The 19,259-nt window shown below is 47.4% G+C and overlaps 1 protein-coding gene across 1 annotated transcript in view; it reads right to left on the bottom strand.

Moving 5' to 3' along the window:
* Positions 1 to 11,401: 11,401 nt before the first annotated feature.
* The window catches only part of LOC119446862 (uncharacterized), a 108,832-nt gene continuing 100,974 nt past the window's right edge, over positions 11,402 to 19,259 (bottom strand). The window contains exons 3-4 of the mRNA XM_037711436.2: positions 18,549 to 19,259; positions 11,402 to 18,076 (exon numbers count right to left, since the gene is read on the bottom strand). The exon at positions 18,549 to 19,259 is cut by the window's right edge and continues 468 nt beyond it. Coding sequence (XP_037567364.1) covers positions 17,937 to 18,076; positions 18,549 to 19,259 — 851 coding nt within the window. The 3' untranslated portion in view covers positions 11,402 to 17,936. The remainder of the gene's footprint in view (positions 18,077 to 18,548) is intronic.

The following is a 19,259-nucleotide window of genomic DNA, read 5'->3' as shown; positions in this document are numbered from 1 at the left end:
ATGTTTTGATTACAAGATGGGCAAAAACTAGGCAGCTCAACATTGGCTGTTTCTAGTTCCACGATACTAAAAGTACATGTTGAGACTAACTTAAAAATACTAGCTGATGCTAAGTTTAGACGATCGCCTATTTTATTGTGCATTCCTGTTACTTATGCAACCCCTTTTTATATCCCCATTCCCATAGGATGACACTGAAAAAAAAATTACGTCTGGATAATTAAACAGCTCCCTCAAGTCAGTAGTATGCATACCTAAAGCATTTCACTGAAAGGTTAATTCTCCTAATTGCCCTCGAAGTTTTCCCAGCCTCTAATACCAGTCACAGCTGTTGAAGTAGTCTTGGCGAAATTGCTCTACTGTGTAGCTCAACCTTAAAAACAATTGCTCAACCATACCTCACATTTTCAAAGTACACTCTTGTTGCACATTAGGCATTCTCTCAAATGTGGTTTATTTACAGTCGATGCATATTACAAGCACGCTACTGAATATTTCTTGAAGTAACCACCGGACAAAAATGTGGTAACATGTTTTCATATACAATAGCTGCTATATATCATAATGTTAAAAGGAAAGTATAAAAGCAAGCACTTTCATGGAAGTGCAGAAGGGATGCAACTTTACAAACAATTTTATACACATACATTGAAAGCACCAGCCTATAAACTTATTTTTATAGAATGTATGAACTGAAAGTTCACCGACACAAAACATTAAGGCAGTATTTCTACACATACACAGCCGTTGCCAATGTCGCAATTACATGAATATAATGGAGTCTAGTATAAAACATAGCATAGTAATCTTAAAAGCTCTAAACATTCTAAAAAAACATTTGCACATAGTTACAGATTGCCAAACACTCTGGTGAAGCCAAAGTTATGCTTGGGAAATATTGAGTTTTGTAAAGTTTGCAATCTCTAAAAAAATGAAAAAGAAAAAAAAACCGAGTGGCAATATGCCCCGATCCTTTCCTAGCAGTCCGAGCCAAAGTTCCTGTGAAAAGTCAACGAATCAATGGCAGAGTGACAGCACACTATAGGCGCCTTCTCTTTCAGAGACGAGCATCCCTTTCTCGGTGAGCCCCGAATGTGAAGGCCAGAACATTGTGGCACAGATTCAGCCAACTTACGGAAGGCGACTTGCAATAAGCCTCCAACAGTGTTTGAACGTAATGGCAGCAGTAAAGGAGGCAACTGAACTTTTCAAGTTCCTCGGTTATACGCTTGCGCAACTCCGACACTGAGGGGGCTGCTGTCCCAGGAACCATAGCAACCACAGGATGTAAAGGCACTTGACAAAAGCTTGGCTGATTGACAAAGGGAATGTCCGGCTCTGATACTGCTGTAGCAAGAGCCTGTGAAGACACTTCAGAAGGGCTGGGCTCATTGACAAGGGGAATCTCAGAACCTGTTTCTGATTCTAGACAGCTTCCAAGTGTAATTTGCGGTTGATTGAGGTAACTCTGCGGAAGAGAGGAAAAGCCCCACCTTTCGCTGTACTTAAACCCAACACAAACGCGTTTGCATGGGTACTTGTGCTTTCTAATAAAGTCAGGGTAGGTACACGATGGCTTGGTGAAGTCGACTGTGTACACATCATCATCACTTCTTTCAGAATGATCAGAGAACATGCCTTCAATGGGCAGCTCTTTCATGTCTGTGTGGTTGTATTCCTCTGCGTTAACGAGCCGTCTCAGCATACGTTTAACAAACCCGTGAGGCCCGTTGTGCAGGTATGCAGGAATATTTTTACTGCACTGTATGTACACTGATGACTGCTTCCTTGCTGCCTCATGGAATTTCACTTCTTTGTCGGGAAGGTAGCCATGGACGACAGCTGTGATTAGGGATGTTAACGACCGTTTCCCACTGGTACTTTTCACATACTGTGCCTTCAACACCCTGTTTTGGGCCTCAATGCCGTTATTTGTGGTCAAGACAACATCAAACTCCAGCCTGTAATACATGACCCACAGCTCCTTTACAGAGAGCCACACTGCTTCAAAGTAGCTGCGGAATTTTTCATTTTTCCAATACTCTGAGGCAACAAGGACTTCAAATGCCTTGTCAAACTCATCCTGATTTGAAGCACTGGCTAAGTGTCTCATGAGTCTCAGGGCCTTATCCAGATCGGATATGCTGTTTTCCTTTCTGCGAAGCCATTCCTGTAGTCTATGGAAGCCCCAGATGGAGATTTGACTCTCTGGAAACACTTGCTTGATGGCACTTATTTCTGCCTTGCTGTAATCTACCTTCCAGTACTGTGGGGACCAGTTATCACACCACTGCTTGAAAACGTCTAAAGCCTCAGCGATACAGTGGGCCATCTCAAACTGTACGATAAACACACCAGCTGGTGTGTATCCCGATGGTGTTTTCACAACAAGCAAGAAAAGTGGTAAGGCATAGTCACTAGTCTTGTGTGTTGCGTCCAGGCAAACTACTGAGCCTCCATACTTCTTAAGCATTTCTCTCATGAATTTTGTCTGGAAGCAGAACAGCAACGTGTCTTCACACTCGCTGGCTCTCTTCCACGTTGTTCGAGTCGCTGCTACCTACGCAGATGCGTGCTGCATACGGCTGATAGACAATGGAGGATTCGGGTTGCTCGATCACCCCTGATCTTTTCAATAAGGATCCTAGCATTCTCTTGATCAACTGTGCTGAAGCAGTCTTTCTTAAGAACAGCTTGGATCTGGTCGCTGATATCACGATGTGTTGGGAAAAAGGCCCTGCAGCCGCTATTCCAGGCTTTTCCGTGTTAGCAAAAAGTACGTCGTGCACGTAATAGTGCAGGCACTTTTTCACATCTCATACAGATGTAATTCCTTCCCTTGCCAACATTTGAATTCGCTCAGCAATGTTCCTGTCCATGTTTTGGCTAAAAGCTTCCATGTCCTCGAAACCATGGTTACGATGGGAACCGCAGTCGGCAATTATAATGTATACTCGCGTCTCTTTGGCCACAGTCTGCTGCTCTGTGTCAAGTGCCTCCTGCAGCCCTTGTCTGCTTTCAGCCGACCCTCTTATATGGCCGCATGGCTGGGGAAGGTCCAGCTAGAAAGTAGGCATTGTCACGAGCATACCCTATGGTTTAAAACAGCGCAACAAGATGAGGAGAAAGTGAGGACGAGACAGCGCTTAACTAACAACTTAAAATTGATTTCCACTTGTCCATTATATATACACGTGGGAAATACCACAATAAACAAAATGCGAAACATAAAAAGAGTACAACACATACAGTCTCGGCTTGGATGCCGAGACTGTATGTGTTGTACTCTTTTTATCTTTTGCCCTCTTTTTTAGGGGCAAAGCTCCTTATAGCGGCACCCGTTCCGTCCCCGTCGTCGTAGTAGTAGTGTGTAACCAGTCTGAGAAAAATGAGAAAAAAATTCCGAAGTTGTGTCCGTAGCGCGGAATCGAACCAGGGACTCCTCGCTTCCGAGCGCGCGGCGTTAGCCCACTACGCCACGAAGCGGACATGGACACATGCACCACGATGGCAATAAATACCCAACATTAACGAAAGGCCGCGTTTCTAGCGCGTTTCTAACGCGTTTGTGCTAGCGCGTTACGGCCCGTGTAAGAAGCTGGTGTAAGACGCTGTGGCCTCTCCGCCTTACCTTCAACGCGTTTAGAACGCGCTGCCCAAAGCGGTGGCAAGTCAAGTTCAAGTCGAGGAGCGTTTATGAATACGGGGGGTATACTCTCTCAGCAGTCATGTGATGGCGTCGGCAAACGCGGTGCACGTTCCGGCATGTGTAAATGGCTGCGTAAGACGCTGTGGCCGCTCCCCCTTACTAGAGAGTACTGCACGTTTCTAACGCGTTTGTGCTAGCGTCCCCTTAAGCGGGAGATCCGATGATTCCCTCCGGAGCTTCGCCCACTCATCATCATTCACCCCGTGGATATGCTGTGATTTTAGAAAAAGTTCCACAAACATGCAAAATTTGGGAATCGAACCCACGACCTCTCGTCCCGCGACGATAGATCGCCGAGCGTTTAACCCATTGCGCCACAAACGCATTCGCAGAGAGCTACACAGGCGCGCCTTATATATCTAACACTCCTCCGTGTACCCGCGCTCTTGCTCGGGGCGGTGCCGCCGCCTACGAGCAGAAAAGAGAAGTACTGCATTATGACACTAAAGCCCGGGATACATGGAGCGAACTTTCTCGACGAACTTCACGCGTCAAGTAACGACGCGGCGACACGACGCAGGATGTTTGCTGTGTTGCAATACATGCGGCGAACGCCGCCGCGCGTTGGCCGCCGTGTTGGCGGCGGTCCCGGCCGCCCGCTTCGAACTGAATTTGGCGTTGTCCTTGTAGAATTCACTTAGTTGGAAGCAAATGACTGCGTAAACGGCTTTCGCTTAGTCTCAGGCCGCTTCGACGACAGAGTATTATGGATAACCTTGAGTAGTTTTCGAGATCGCTTCTCGTTTCGAACGCGTCTAAGCCTAGCGAAAGAAATATCCGATGCCAACGTCATCTATCGGGGAAGTCGGGAGATAGGCATGACGACAGCATGTGGCCTCTGAGATCAGAAGATTTCTGTTGAAGGTTGTTGTAGAGAGCTTGCACTGCTTGTCTGTTTCCTCGCAGATCAGCGGATATGGGATGTACAAATACAACGCGATTCCTGAGAGATCATACTAGGAACTACTCAATCGGTGCAGAGACATGCAGACACGGCAACACCAACGCGATTGCAGACGACGCGAAAAGGCGCGCGCGCGCGAAACACCAGCATGCATTGCGACCGGAACTAGTGCCTCCTGATTGGCTGTCGTCCACCGCTGCGCGCTAGACGCTTCCGGCGGCGGCGTTCGCCCGACGAAAATGTTTGGACAGGCAGATCGGCTGCGGACGGCAAATTTCTTGACGCCGGCCGTCGGACGTTCGCCGCCCGACGAAGTTCTTCGCTCGGACGCCGGTTATTCGCTCCATGTATTCCGGCCTTAACGCGCACCGACAGTGAACGCTTCGGTGGTCTCAGCACTACGACGCCTCGATGCCAGCATTCGAAGGGACGCTGGCATCAAGAAGCACTACCAACGCCACCTAGGTGGCGTTCACCGTACTCAGCACAGCGGAGCGTGGCCTCCGCAATTAGCTCTGAAAATGTTTCTGAAGTTGATCGCGGAGGCTGCAATTACGACGCGCTGTACGCGCTGATTTGACTCGGTGACGATTCAGTTACGTGCTTTGTCTTGCGCGTTGTATTAGTGTGTCAGTTACGTGCTTCGTCTTCGCGTTGTGCTAGCGTGTGCAGCGTAGTGCAGCTTCCATATGCACGACGGTTGCTCATGGTCATCGACGTTGGTAGTCGTGATGGAGGAGACGTGCCACCAGGCGTCAGCGTGGGTGCATCAACGCCTAAGGGCGCTTTAGCCACAAAACACCAATAGACATTATATATCAATGTGCAATAAACATTACACTACTTCTGTGAAGACACGTTTCACTTTCGTGTTCTATACCGATTCCTATATAAGAGGGATCAACCACATTTTTTTGCTATTCATCGAAAATGTTGTTTACCGCATACCATTGACGTGTGGTCGCGTGCATATTTGCCCGACGGGGCGTTGTATTAATGTCCGCTTAAAAGAACACGGCACGTCTGTCACGTCAGGAGAAGGGGCAAACCGGCCTGCTCATTGCCGAGTGTGCGGCTGTTCACCTGGTCTAGAAGACACACAAATTATTGGCAGGGGAACCACACGATACGAACGAGAACTGATTGAAGCGTACCATATACAAAAACATGGTCACAATCAATGTGTTAGTGTACCCTTGTTATCGCTGTCAAAGAAAGAGATAGCTTATTTAGAAAAATGTGGTTACTAGGGCAGCTATAACGTAAAATGATTCCAAACTGTTTTGATTCCAAACTCCTGACGTCAATTATACGTAACCACCGACGCAAGCATCGGTCGGCGACCCACAGCGATGTCTGAACAACCAAATCAAACACTCTCCTCGTTTATAGGAGGTCACCTTTAATTGTTCGCTTTCAAAATCAATAACATTGTCTACACTCAGCGGTTTTTCTTATCTAATTGGCTGACAAGAGGCGAGGAGCGCGCACTAGTGGAGAGGGTCTCCATGGGGCCGAGCCAGCACAGTGAAAATAGATAACCGCATTAAAAGGGTGGTGCCAGCTTCTCCGATTGGTCCGCTTCGCCTTACTTAGCTTGCGGTGGCTGGTCGAAATTCGCGGCGGCGTGCAACGGAAGGATAATAATTCCGCTAAAACGGATCCTCAGCAAGGAAGAGTTGGCAGAGCGATGTCGTATGCATGCCGAAAGGGCTCGATAACGTTTTACTGTCACGCAAAAAGGTTAGTCATGCGCAAATAAATACATGCTCACCGGCAGGTGCCAGTAGCGAGGGCCTGAGCGATCGGCGCCCAGCCATCTTCTATTCCTTTCGGAACGGGGCAGTCTGTGGCTATTCCGCAAAAGTTTCAGTTTTGTTCGGTATATTAATGCATTTGTTTCGCGTACACGTCACTTTGACGTGGTGAGTTCTCACGGTTTTGTGAAGTCGCGTGACAGACAGGCGAAGTGGGCGTAGCCAGAAAACATTGGATCAATAGCAGAGGGATAATGGTGAAAAGGCGTCGAATCAGGAATGATTATTTTTCTTTTGTGCGGTTTAATCATAGATAATCAGTGTGTACACGTTATATCAGATGGGGAGCTATCGCGGTTTTCGTGACGTCGCTTGACAGACAGGCGAAGTTGGGAGTGGCCCGAAAATCGTTTGACCAATCGTGGAGGCTGATTGCAGAAATTGGAATCAAAACAGTTTGGAATCATTTTACGTTATAGCGCCCTAGATGTCATTCTAATTTTTTTTGATAATTATGTGGTATGTACGACGCATACACGCTCTGGCTTCCCTGCGAACTTCTGAGTGGTTGTTTTCATTAAACTTGTTGCTAGTCCTAGCATATGTCTGTCTACTTCTCTCCTGGTGTTTCTACAGCTACGAAGAAGCTCACCGTGAATATAGAGAAATCGATGTTTAAGCAATGTTAATTAAAGCTAAGAAAAAGCTAAAGTTAAAGCTAAGCAAAAATTCAAATTAACGCTAAGTTTAAGCCAAGTTATAGCTAAGTAAAAGCCAACTTAAAGCGAAGCAAAAGCTAGTATAAGCCACCAGCTCCGCTGTTTCATAAGTCTTCGCGACGTTAAGTCTGTGAAGCTGGCTACATTTTTGTTTGTTTTTGGTTTTTCCCATGAGCCCTCGCATCACTAATGGACGGAGATGGGAAGGACTCCAGAGACGCCTGGAAAATGCACAAAGCCAAGGCATCCATCGACTCTGCCGGAAAACGTTCTGACTTCGGGCATGAAGTCAGAACGGGCAGTCTACAGCCGCCAATCTATCTGCTCATCTCATTAGACAATGACAAACGCCGATACTTTCATCTCATCTCGAGCACTACCGATGTGCGACGACATTAACGCGGCTGCGCCACCAAATTTCGCTCGAGGACTGTCCTTGAAAGCGGGCTTCGCACACAGCTGGTATCTGCTATCACCTAATCTTCTCGGTGCTAAGAACAATGCTGCTTTAAGCCTCGTCTTTGCAGACTTAAAATTTGATTGTTTGGAGCGAAGAAATAAGTGTGCGTGTTTATGTTCTTTGAGGAACAAATGCCGTCATTAAAATTGATGCGGCCTCTATTTAATCGGCCTTGGAGGCGAGCTTCCGCTAATCCTACCGCTCCCTTTTCCGTCGTATACGATCTTCTAGCAATACGTAGACACCTGATAATAGAGACCCGTAGCTCCTCACTCCACAAGCTTATTGCTACAGATTTGTTCACTCGGTTATTTGTCGCGCGCCGTATGCCAGACGACACGCACTCCTCAGCATTATATTCTACTGACGGGAGCGCCACTTTCTTGCGTCATGATGCGGAGAAATGGTGAACTACTCTCCAGACAGGTCGGTCGGCACACCTACTCTTCTAGCCACCATAGCTGTCGGCATGTAGGCGTAAGTATGAAGTGTTTTACAGCAAAGCTGTTAAGGGCTCACTCTTCGATGGTCGCGTCCGGATGTAAAAAAAAAAAAAAAAATGTCACAGTTTCGCCCTAAGCCTACGTTCACACTTGGGAAGCGGCAAGCGGGTGGAAAGGCCAAAGCGGCCGGAAAATTTTTTCCGCGCCTGTCCAAGTTGTTCACATTTGTTTTGCTACCACCGCGGCCGCCGCTGCCGTTTTCGTCCAGATCCATCTCATCTGCGTACGTTTGTCGGCGTGGTGGCGCTCATTATCGTATTATTTCGAGCGGTATGTTCATTCTTTGACCCACGTACCGTCATCAAAAGTGATCATTTTACGCAACTTCGCGTGTCATCTGCGACCTTCGGTAAATTCCTCGTTGGCGTTCCGTAATTCTCCTCACACGGGCGCGGTAACGCTGAGTCACAGGTTAGTGCCTAGGCGTGATAATATTTCTTTAATAGCTTTTATTTACAAGTTGTAATAACATTTCATCATTTCGTATTGTCGGCGCCTCCAGGACACCAAAGGGGCAACGGGACAACCACAGCTAAAACCCGGGTTGGCCCTTGTGTTTGGGCTCGCCAAAGCCTGCGCGTCCTACGTGAGACCTACGCTCCCAATCTATCGTCGCGACGAGAAAAGCACCCCGCGACTTCTGCAACATACCGTACACGTGCGAGGAGAATTATGGAGCGCCAACGAGGAATCTGCCTAAATATTGTCTGCCGTGGAAGTGGAAGAAGAAATGGCTTTTATACTTCTGCCTACTTGTTTTCTAGAAATTGACAATGAATAAACGGAAGACGCGGACACCTCGGAAACGGCGGTGGTGGGTTCGCCTGGCTTTGCAAAAGCGCGAGAAGTTGAGTCACGCCAAGGCTTCGTTGCCGCACCTCCGGTCGCGCGACGTTGAATACTATCGCGCGTATTGCTGACAGTACGTTTTAGTGCCACTCTTGTCGTAGAGCAAAGGCTGGTTCTTGATCGCGTCGATCAGCATTACAGCCTACACTTTTGGTGTCATGTTCAATTTTACGACCGGTTGTTTGCATGCTAGTGTAGCTTCCAGTGAAGCAGAACGACTTTCCGCCGCGTTTCCGCTTCGCCATGGCGAAAAAATCGGCCCGAGACCGATTTGGCTCGCAGCCTGTTTTTCTGCCTGTTTTGCCGCCTAGGCGGGCGGATTTTTGCAAGATTTTGCCACTTCCGACAGCTCCGAGACCAAGTGTGAACGTAGCCTAAGGGCGAAGCAATGACTGCGATAGCAACACAGCAATGTCATACGAAGTAAGGTGAGCGGCTTTGGTAGCAATATGAATTGTAGTAAGCATGAGCTGATTAAGTAAGCAGGTGTGCTGCGGCGTACGTAGACCGACATGAAGAGAGACTCGATGACCACGAGAAGGCGCGTGTGAAACGGTGGTGTTGATGAGCAACGCTTCCCGTGGGCAGCGCATGCGAAGGGACACACTTGTAGCGCTGCACTGCCGATCCAGGCAGCATTGCATGTGTAGCGTGCGTTGGAAAATGTGGCCCGACTATTACTAACTGAATGAACAAGCGTGGTGTGAGCGCGTACAAACAACATGAATAAATCACACTGAATGACTGCAGACAACGACTGCGAAAACGCTGGCAGCAAGCGCATACGCCGCAGGGGGCGAAGGTACGTGCGGTCTATCGCTTCAACGGAAACTGAGCGGCGAATGAACAGCGCATACAAAGGTCAGAGCCCTGTGGAGATAAGAGACGGTGCGGCCGAGCGACGAGCGCGGTTGTTGGCAGAGTAGAAGTGCGTCCCCCCCCCCCCCCCCCCCCCCCCGCTCCCTCCGGCGCTGGCTTCCCGCTTCCTTGCTTGCGCGTGGGAGATTGAGTGCGTTCGCTCTCCGTGATAGCGCGCGTCCCCGCACGCTTGCGCTCGGGCATACGGCGCGCGGCGAAGATTTTATCTATACGAAACCTCACGGCGACGGCAACGCCGACGGCAGAAATCCGGTTGAAGTGTCCATATAATTGCTATCGCAATAAAACTCTCATTGGCCGTATGCTGTATGCGCGAGTGAAAGTACGGGAGCGAACTCACGGCGGAGAGCAAACGCGACTTCCCAGTGGAAGGGGTGCGGTGGGCGAGGAGGGCATCGAAGTACCCTACAGTGTGTGTGCGTGCCCGCTCTCCCACTGCGGCGCATGCGCGCAGCCCTGCCAGCCTCTGCCGCCGACTCTCCCTGGGCTCTCGCCCGCCTCTACTCTAACAGTGTCGACAACGGCGTTTAGCCGTTCCGTCACGTAGACATCGCGCTAGCGCTCTTATCAGTTGCCCTTACGACTCGCCATGACCTGGCGGCGTGCCGTTCGTTCGGAGGAACAACGCAACGAGCAACGGGGAACTGGCGACTCAATCTCCCACGCGAAAGGAGGACAGCGGGAAGGCAGCGCGGGAGGGAGGGGTTGCGGTTTCTGCTCTGCGAGCAACTTGCACATTGCGCGCCGCCAGCCGGTCGCGCGCACCGTATCTTGAAAGCGATCTGCAACACGGTTTCTACCTTTGTATGCGCTGTGCTTTCGCCGCTCAGTTTCCGTTGAAGCGATAGACCGCATGAACCTTCGCCCACTGCTGCTGGCGTGCTTGCTCACGCCAGCGTTTTGACAGCGGTTGTGTGCGCTCATACAAACAACGCGCAGAACTGTTGTCGACGGCGGCGGCGTTTTGCCCGCGTTAGCACCGAACGCGCGCGGCGTTGCTGACGTGTTTATGAAGAACGTGCCAACTTTGCCGTAGACCCTATGGCGGTGTGCCGTAGCGATCATAAGACCATGGTCCCTGTGGTCACTAAATAAAACCACCGGATCACATATATTTCTCATTATTTAATAGTTCAAATAACCAATTACACCATCACATCCTAATAGTCATAATTCGAAATACGTAATTCCCACCATAGTACAGCTTCGCTGGTCTTCCATCTCCACTCCAGTGGAAGGGCTGACAGTTTTTTTTAACATCGTCAATGTGTGTACTTTGCTCATTTTTTTCTACGCAAGTGTTCCCACGTTGGCGCACGCGCAGGCATCTCGACAACGATGCAGTTATGCAGGAACAGCTGGGGCGGCAGCTCTAAGCAACATTTCCCTACAAAACGAGCTTGATGAAAACGTGTGTTTTTAATGCCATCGCCAAACGTTTGTATCCGCGCGCCGAAGTCATGGAAAATGTGTCACACAAGTTTAAGGAGTAGGTTAGCTTAACAGTGCCTTAGATACGACGTATTGTAGGCAATACATCGGCCCTGCTAGAACTATAGTTGCAGCGGTAAAAATGGGGTCACGAACCTGTTCCCAGCACGAGTGAATCACACGGCACAGCTTTGCCTTCCAGCTAAGTCCGAAGATTTCATTCACTTTATTCAATCTACATGATGGTTTGACAGAAAAAGCTGCCCTATGGTCAGCTTATGGTAATTTCATAGATCGTACATAATGGACACTTTAACAAACCAGCATTGTTCAAAAAACAGCAGTAAATCTATTATAACCCAAAAATAATAACACACGTACCTACGTAGAATCAAAAAAAAAAAACCCTCAAACTTTTGTATATACATTACATAGGTATCACGTAAGCTATGTCATATACAACGTATCAACTATAATACACTTTCAGTTATCAGAGGTATGCATACATACAAACAGAAAGATGCAAAGGCAATAAGGAAATACAAATACAAGGGACGTTGGAATTTAAAACAGCGCGAAACACGAAACACCAGTAAAACAAGCACCGTGTAAGTGTCCTTCTTTTACGTTTAAATTCCAACTCGCCCCAGTATCTACTTTAGCAATGTTGTAACGCATCACTTAGCATGCTCAGTGCTTGCAACGTGCTCGTGTGAAGTGTCATTTCTAAGAAGGCTGTTTAGAAAATTAGGGATCGTGTTACTGATTTGTATGTCATTAGCTGTTCGTGCACCGCGTTCCATTCGTCGGGTGTGATGGAATGAGCGTTCACATTTATTTCAGCCAAGTTTGTCAAAGAGCTGGTCTCGAGCTTCTTCTCATTGAGTAAAATTTTTGTGTAATATTACTTTCATAGGCTAATAAAACAAAGGTGTTCGAGCAAGGAACACGCTGAATATTCTAAGGGAGAATTGAAACGAATTCTTAAAAATCTCTTTTAAAGCATGGTGGCTCTCCACACTTGTACTGACCATCCTGGAATAAATACCAAGCGCTCCTTAGCTGTCTTCTTTTTCTGCAACTTTGACGCTCTTATTTCTCCCATTTGCTTCGCCTGTCAAGAATCGTCTTCAACGCCAGGAAACAGTAGCACGCACAGCGAGACGAAAAGCGAGCGCCATGGGTCTGCACAGCTTGAGTGAGCTGATTTTGTTGCGACGTTTCGAAATTGTGAATACTGCAGCACATAGCGGAGATTATTGTAATATACCTAACGTTTCCAAGTTGCTTTAAATACCAATAATGGACACATTGCTTAGCAATATGATTAGCTGTAGACTAGCTAGCTCATAGACTTGCTCAATCACGCATCACTCCTGTATCGCAATCTGCCGGTTCACTAAATGACTGGACGCGTAACGGCGGTTAAGCGCGCGAAAATCAAGACGCAACTGAAAGCTCTGCTAGGAGATAGCGTCACAATGCCGTCCACTAGGCCACGCTCACACCTGTCGTGTTTGTAAAGAAGGATGAATCTTGGCGATAACCACAATTTGATTACCATAACAATTTTATTTCTATATTGAATTTCACTATGTTCCTAATTGCGCGTGTAGAGTGGGTTTCTTTTTGTGCAACACTTTTGTATAACGTTGAATTGTGCTGTAATGTATTTTCTTCAATCAGCGAGGCATTGTCGCACTGCCCAGTCCTGCTTACGGCCTTAGCTAAGTGTGTGTGCGTGTGTATGTGTTTTTTTTTTCTGATCACCCTCTCTTTCTATGTGTGTGCATTTTTCTTTATCTTTCTGTCTCCCCTTACCCCTTCCCCAGTGCAGGGTAGCAAACTGGATACCTACCTTCCGGTTAACCTCCCTGCCTTTCCCATCTCATTTATCTCTCTCTCTCTCTAGTCTAAGGCCAGCAGAAACCTCGTAAATAAAATAAATAAATAAAAATGAAACGGGCGTGTCCCCACTAGCACATTTTAATGACGTCCTGAAGTACACAGCACTGTGCATTTCACCATCGATTTTCTTTGGACTAATTGCAGGTCATGGAAAGATAAGGATTTTTTTGTTTTCCTTTTGCAGCGAAGCTGTCAGCCTCTCGTTGGTCGGCATCCACGTCCGTGGGCAAGATGTGGGCCGATCCCGGAAGTACACCAGGCCGATCCACGGCGGAGGTGAAGCCGGTTTCAAGCACTCAGCAGAGTGAAGCGAAAAAGTGCATACATTCTTTGGCATCACGCATTCAACATATTGAACAGCATCCGTTTCAATAAAAAAACTAGCATCCGAAGCACATATTTGATGACTAGACGGGCGTTCTATGCCGCTTCTCGATGCATGCATCCGTGGCGTAATGGTTTCAATATCGGGCTACTGTACTGGATGTTCGAATCCTACCGTCGAACATTTCCATTAACGTTTATTTATGTATTACACAGTACATTGTTGAAAATGACGAGTTTACAAAGTCACGAAGCCGTTTGAAGCCAGAAGGACTAAGTTTAGGCAAATCCATAATTGCCGTGCTGGATGATCGCCGCTCCCGTTGTAGCACTGCTAGGCCGGTCTGAGTCAGAAACGGCCACAGCGCGACTATCATCACTGCTCTCAAGTATAACATTTCTATATACACCCACCAACAGGTGTAGTGGTTTTGAAACAGCTTCGCTGGACATACACTTTCGTAGGGTCAGGATGGCGAGTCAACTTTTGTTTTTGACGCAATTTGTAATACAAGCAATTCAGATTTCCCACCCTACGTGTGATTGCCTAATAGACATACTTTTCAGACTCCTCAAGTACACGATCAGCGTATATATTGACCTTCTTCGCGGCGATCCTGTGGGCGCTGCCATGTCTTATCACGTGGTCACGCGTCCATTGCTTGCCTCAACTGCCTTCGTTGCATCCGTGTTTACAATGGATGTGCGTGACGCCGGTGCGGCTCCGGAAACCTCCGTGTCGGGAGATATCGTAGATGCTGACTGGGTGGACGACACGAAGCTTTGGCTCAGAGGCCATGTACAAGCGCTTTCGGAGCTCATTAAGTGTCGTCCAAACAGCGCGAGCAGCGTATATGGTGCTTGTTCTAAAATCGGAGCTAAATATGCAATTGGAAGCTATCCAAGCATTCCGCTCATGAATTTAACCAGAATTAGTGTGTCTTGCTCTTCGTTCTTGAAAAGAATTATGAGCTTTTACGTGCAAAAACCACCATCTGATTATGAGGAACGCCGTAGTGGGGGACTCCGGATTAATTTGGACCACCTGGGGCTTATTAACGTCTAACAAAATAATTAACGTGTGCCTATTAACGTGTACCTAACGCGTACCTAACGCGTACCTAACGTGTACACGGGTGTTGTCTGCATTTCGCCCCCATCTAAATGCGGCCGCTGTGGCCGGGATTCGATCCCGCGCCCTCATGCTCAGCAGCCCAACACGATAACCACTGAGCAACCACGGCGGGCCTCTTCGTTCTTTATTCGGCAAACATTGTGAAGCACGGCTTGTCACGGTTAGGTGACTCGCAAGTCAGTTTATTTTGTAGTGAAGTTAAATGCGCACGCACGCACGCACGCACGCACGCACGCACGCACGCACGCACGCACGCACGCACGCACGCACGCACGCACACACGCACGCACGCATACACACACACACACACACGCACACGCACACGCACACACACACACACACACACACACACACACACACACACACACACACACACACACACACACGTCAGCAGCCTAACACCATGTCAAAAAGCGTGCTGACATGTGCGTAAGTGAGCCACCTATAGCCACAACTGACCAGGAATTTGCCTTCTTGAGCACCACTTGATTTTGTTAAGCTACGCAGATATTTTTCTTGAATACCTGTATTATTTTTATTCCGCATGCTCTTTCACATGCGCACTTTATTGTGCCTGATGTATGCAACTTCCCTCCACAATAAACTGAGTCAGCAGCCGTGTGTTAGCTTTGCCTTGTGTCCTCGTTACTCTTGCGTGCGCTGCAGTTTCATGATGAATAGCAACCAATTTTCAGTACTTTTCAGTCACTATCGGATTATTTTCTCCCTAATCGGTCACCGGTGTGCTTTGTTCTTACTGCACTCAACTGGGTGAATCGAGCGCGCGGCAACGGCTCTCGTGCTTGGAAGCTGTGGCTGCCCTGCCCGTCGATGTTGCGCTGCTTCGAGCTCTGCCAAATAAACACCTTTATAATTGTAACACCTTGTAACAAAGATGTGTTATTGCTAGTAACTAGCTTACTCTTGTGGACCGTCACGAAACATTCAGCTTCGACCATTCGTGCGCTATCGGTGTAGTATATACTGTGATTTATTGTGCGTATATAGTGCGCATATATTCAAGTGAGCGCCCATTCACTTATTCTTGACACGTTGGCGATAGAGTGGGCGTAAGTTTTCGTGCTAGTCCGGGTGTGTAGATATTGTGCCCGAAACTTACTATGACAATAAGCGACGCTACTCCCTTTATGATTGTTTAACGAGCAGTATTTGCTCTTGCTGACGTTCCTGAGATTAAACCATTTCTCTGATGGTTAGCGATACAACGCTGGCTGATGAGCAAATGTCTGTATGCTCGAGGAAAGCCGTACATCTCTAAGTGCAGGAAACACTTATGGACAGTTGCAGCAGCGTTTCGACAATTTGGCCACACATATTCATTACATTCCTTAATATGCCAGTCACTATATTTGCAGCGAACTACTGCACACGTTTTCAATACACATTATGGAATCCAGCATGATTGGAGCGCAGTGCGTTAGCGAAAACTCAGTAGCATTTCCGACACCTGATCGCACACAAGCGAGGTAGAAGCGGTAATGGTTTCGTATTCGTACGCGGACGCTGAGGCGACGTACGGCGCGAAGTGCCATCTAGTTTCTCTGGAACAAACTGCTCCGCGAAAAGGGTCAATGCCTGTGTTTCTCACGGTACATTTAGTGAGAATCAAGCGCCTCTCTTCTTTACACCACAGCAACTGCTCACCTCGATGTCAAGTAAATAATGCGCTTCCGGATGTTTTATGAGGTCACTTACGTCAGCTATGTAAACTCTAAGAAAGGGATAAGACCGGATCTGGACGAGGCGCAAGCGATGTTGGTATACCAGGAGCCTGCTGGAGTTGTTGAGGTTTTCATCCAACTTAATTGTGCCGATCTTCTTCCACTCCTATCAAAATAGTCAGTGGTATATTTGGATGTGCTGTTATGCACATGGAAGGAATATTGAGGCGCTAGTTAAGCTAGAGATATGTAGAGGGTATCTCTGGCTGATCGGAAGTATCCGATGCTAACGCTTTTTTTTCTGCTTTCTTTATGCTTCTGCAAAGATTCTACAATACTCTTTCTTTGTACTGAAGGTCGTGTTCACACGCTTCTGATTGTGGAGTATGATTTTCCACTGCTACAATGTCTATGAACCATTGTTTTAGGAAAATAATAACAGAAAAATCTATTTCCAAGGTCAACAAATGCCGTTTGAGATTTCATTATGAATATTTAGCAAAGTAGTTTCTCTTCGTCACTGGCTATTCATTTCAGGGAAGTGCGAGGGATATAGAGATTGTAGACGAAAATATTCTTTAAAAATAATTACTCTAGTAGGCTCAGTGCATCCGACTTTACGTGTAATTAGCGATTCATTTTTGTTCACCCGTGAAAGCGGCCCACATTCATATTTTAATTAATAGGTCTTTCAATCAATCGCGACTACGCAGCCGCCAGAGCAATAATTATCCCCGCCCACCTCTGTGATGACCCTGGTACCAATATGTCAAAAAAAATATTCTAACAATTACATGATTTACAGCAACAAAATGTCGTACAAATGCACATGTAAGCGCAGCTTGAAAAGCTCAAATGCAGACGGCAAACAAAAGGACGAGAAGACCTAGATGCCACAGAACTACGAATTGAGCATAATTTCGAGCATAATGCTACATATACTAGTATTTTCAGAGTTTACAGAATGTTTAAAGATCGCCTTAGAATATAGCACAGATCTACCCATTGAGATAGAATACTCGAAGAGGTGAACATTAGTTGCAGAAAAAATCAAAATGCATATTAATAAAGCTACCAAAATTTAATTAATAACCTTTCCAACTAATTGCTTTACGGTACACTTTAGGAATCGAAAACAGAGTTCTCACCCATCGAAACCAATTTTGAAACTCGCAGCAGTTTTCAGATGAGCGCCGTCAAACTTGTGGCAAAAATGCCTTGTTATTCCGCTTAATATTTTAACAAAACGCCTTTGTTTTCAATAAACATAAAAATGAAAACTTAATCAACAAAAGTTTGCTAATTAGTTCATTACCTACTTCGATTTCACATGCAAATAATCTTCTCTGCATGAAGCAATCCTTTCGAAGCTTCTCTAAGTGTAAAAAATAATGTTAACACTACAAAAAGCACGCTATGTAGCGGTGCACCTACATACACACAAGCAGAGACAGTGCATTTGTACTTTATATGGACTACGTCGTCAGGTTGATAAATTATCGGAAGTCAGCTGAACGAAAAATATGCATTTTCTTTCGTTTGCAGTTCCACTGTGAACGTCGCTGCAGCTATGGAAAAAAGGCTCTGCCGAACATGATCCTCAGGCACATTTTTCGTTGAAGCGATCTCAGTCCTAGAAAACAAAACTGACGCGTTCTAAATATTGTCTTGGTTTCTTAGATTCCTTGTAGGTGAATTCTGTCTTTTTTACGGATGAGCAGCATTTTGATGAACCACGTAACGGCTACAGCCATGTTCACAATGCAGATTAGGTGGTACAGACCCTTGTAGGTGCCCTGCTGATCTCTGAAGTAGCCTGAAAAGACGACAAAAAGTGAGCATCCTTTCGTTATTCCCTTGAATGGTATATTAGCGCGTGAATTATACTTGTATAGAGTTTCATGCATTTTTTTACGAGTTTCGACTAAGGCGGAAGTAAAAGCAAGCTCCACCTCAGCGGCATTGTGCAGTGCAGCGCGGGATCACCATTGTTCGTCCATCCGCGCGACGCTGACTAAATGCAAGCGTTGCGGAAGGATTGCAAAAGGCAACCATTGGCGTCCCGCCGGCTACATCATTGGCCGACGCGAGCCCCCTCTACACTGCACGGCACCTGTGAGACGGAGCACGTCACGGAAGAGGAGGCGCTACACCTAGCAATGCAATCAAAAAGAAAATCTAAACAGAAATCAACGTGTCTGTAAAGTGCACCTCCGTTCTTTCTAAACTAAAACAGTAAATTCAGCATAGTCACGTGGAGTTTCAAAACCTTACGTAAGTGTACTTACCGATCAAGAAGGGCCTTAATAATGCCAAGACACCGCAGATGCAAGTAGCGACACTCAGATTGACAGAAAGCCCACCGAGTCCGAAGCTCCTCGTGAGGAAAATGGGGAGCAGGAAGATCCTTGAGCCATGGCTGATGCCTATTCCGAGGGTTAGTAGTAGTAGGTACAGATAGCTCTTTATGTAGCACATAAACTCGTAGCAAACGCCTTGAAGAACGTAGGCTAACGCCACCAAGAACTCCAGGTGCACAGATCCTCTGTCGGCAATCAAGCCCGTGAGCACGCGGGAGAGCATGTCCCCGATGCAGAAGGAGGTCATGAAGAACACCGAGTCCTTGGCACCGATGCCGCAGTCGTTTGCAAAGTCGATGATGGTCAGCAGGAACACGCCGAGGCCGAACTGGACGAGGAACTGCGAGAGCGTCAGATGCCAGAAGGAGATGGTGAGGAAGGTCTTGGCGTTCTTCCACAACTTGCGCTTCCCGTCGCGTTCGTCGTCCTGCTTGATCTGGAAGTTGCCGCCGCGCGCCGGCTCGAGCGGCTTGCAGAGCGTGTAACCGGTGGGGATGCGCGGGTGCGCCGCCACTGGGTCCGGGGTGCGGATGAGAAGCTGGTGCGCCTGGCGCACCTGACCCAAGTCGCCGCCGCGCTCGTCGCCCGTGGGGAGCACTTCCTCGGCGATGCTGGCACGGCGAGCGACGGGCATCATCT

This window comes from Dermacentor silvarum, chromosome 3, assembly GCF_013339745.2.
Source record: "Dermacentor silvarum isolate Dsil-2018 chromosome 3, BIME_Dsil_1.4, whole genome shotgun sequence".
Classification (NCBI taxonomy): domain Eukaryota; kingdom Metazoa; phylum Arthropoda; class Arachnida; order Ixodida; family Ixodidae; genus Dermacentor; species Dermacentor silvarum.
The sequence above is the reverse complement of the archived record's forward strand: the minus strand, read 5'-3'. Positions and strand labels throughout refer to the sequence as shown.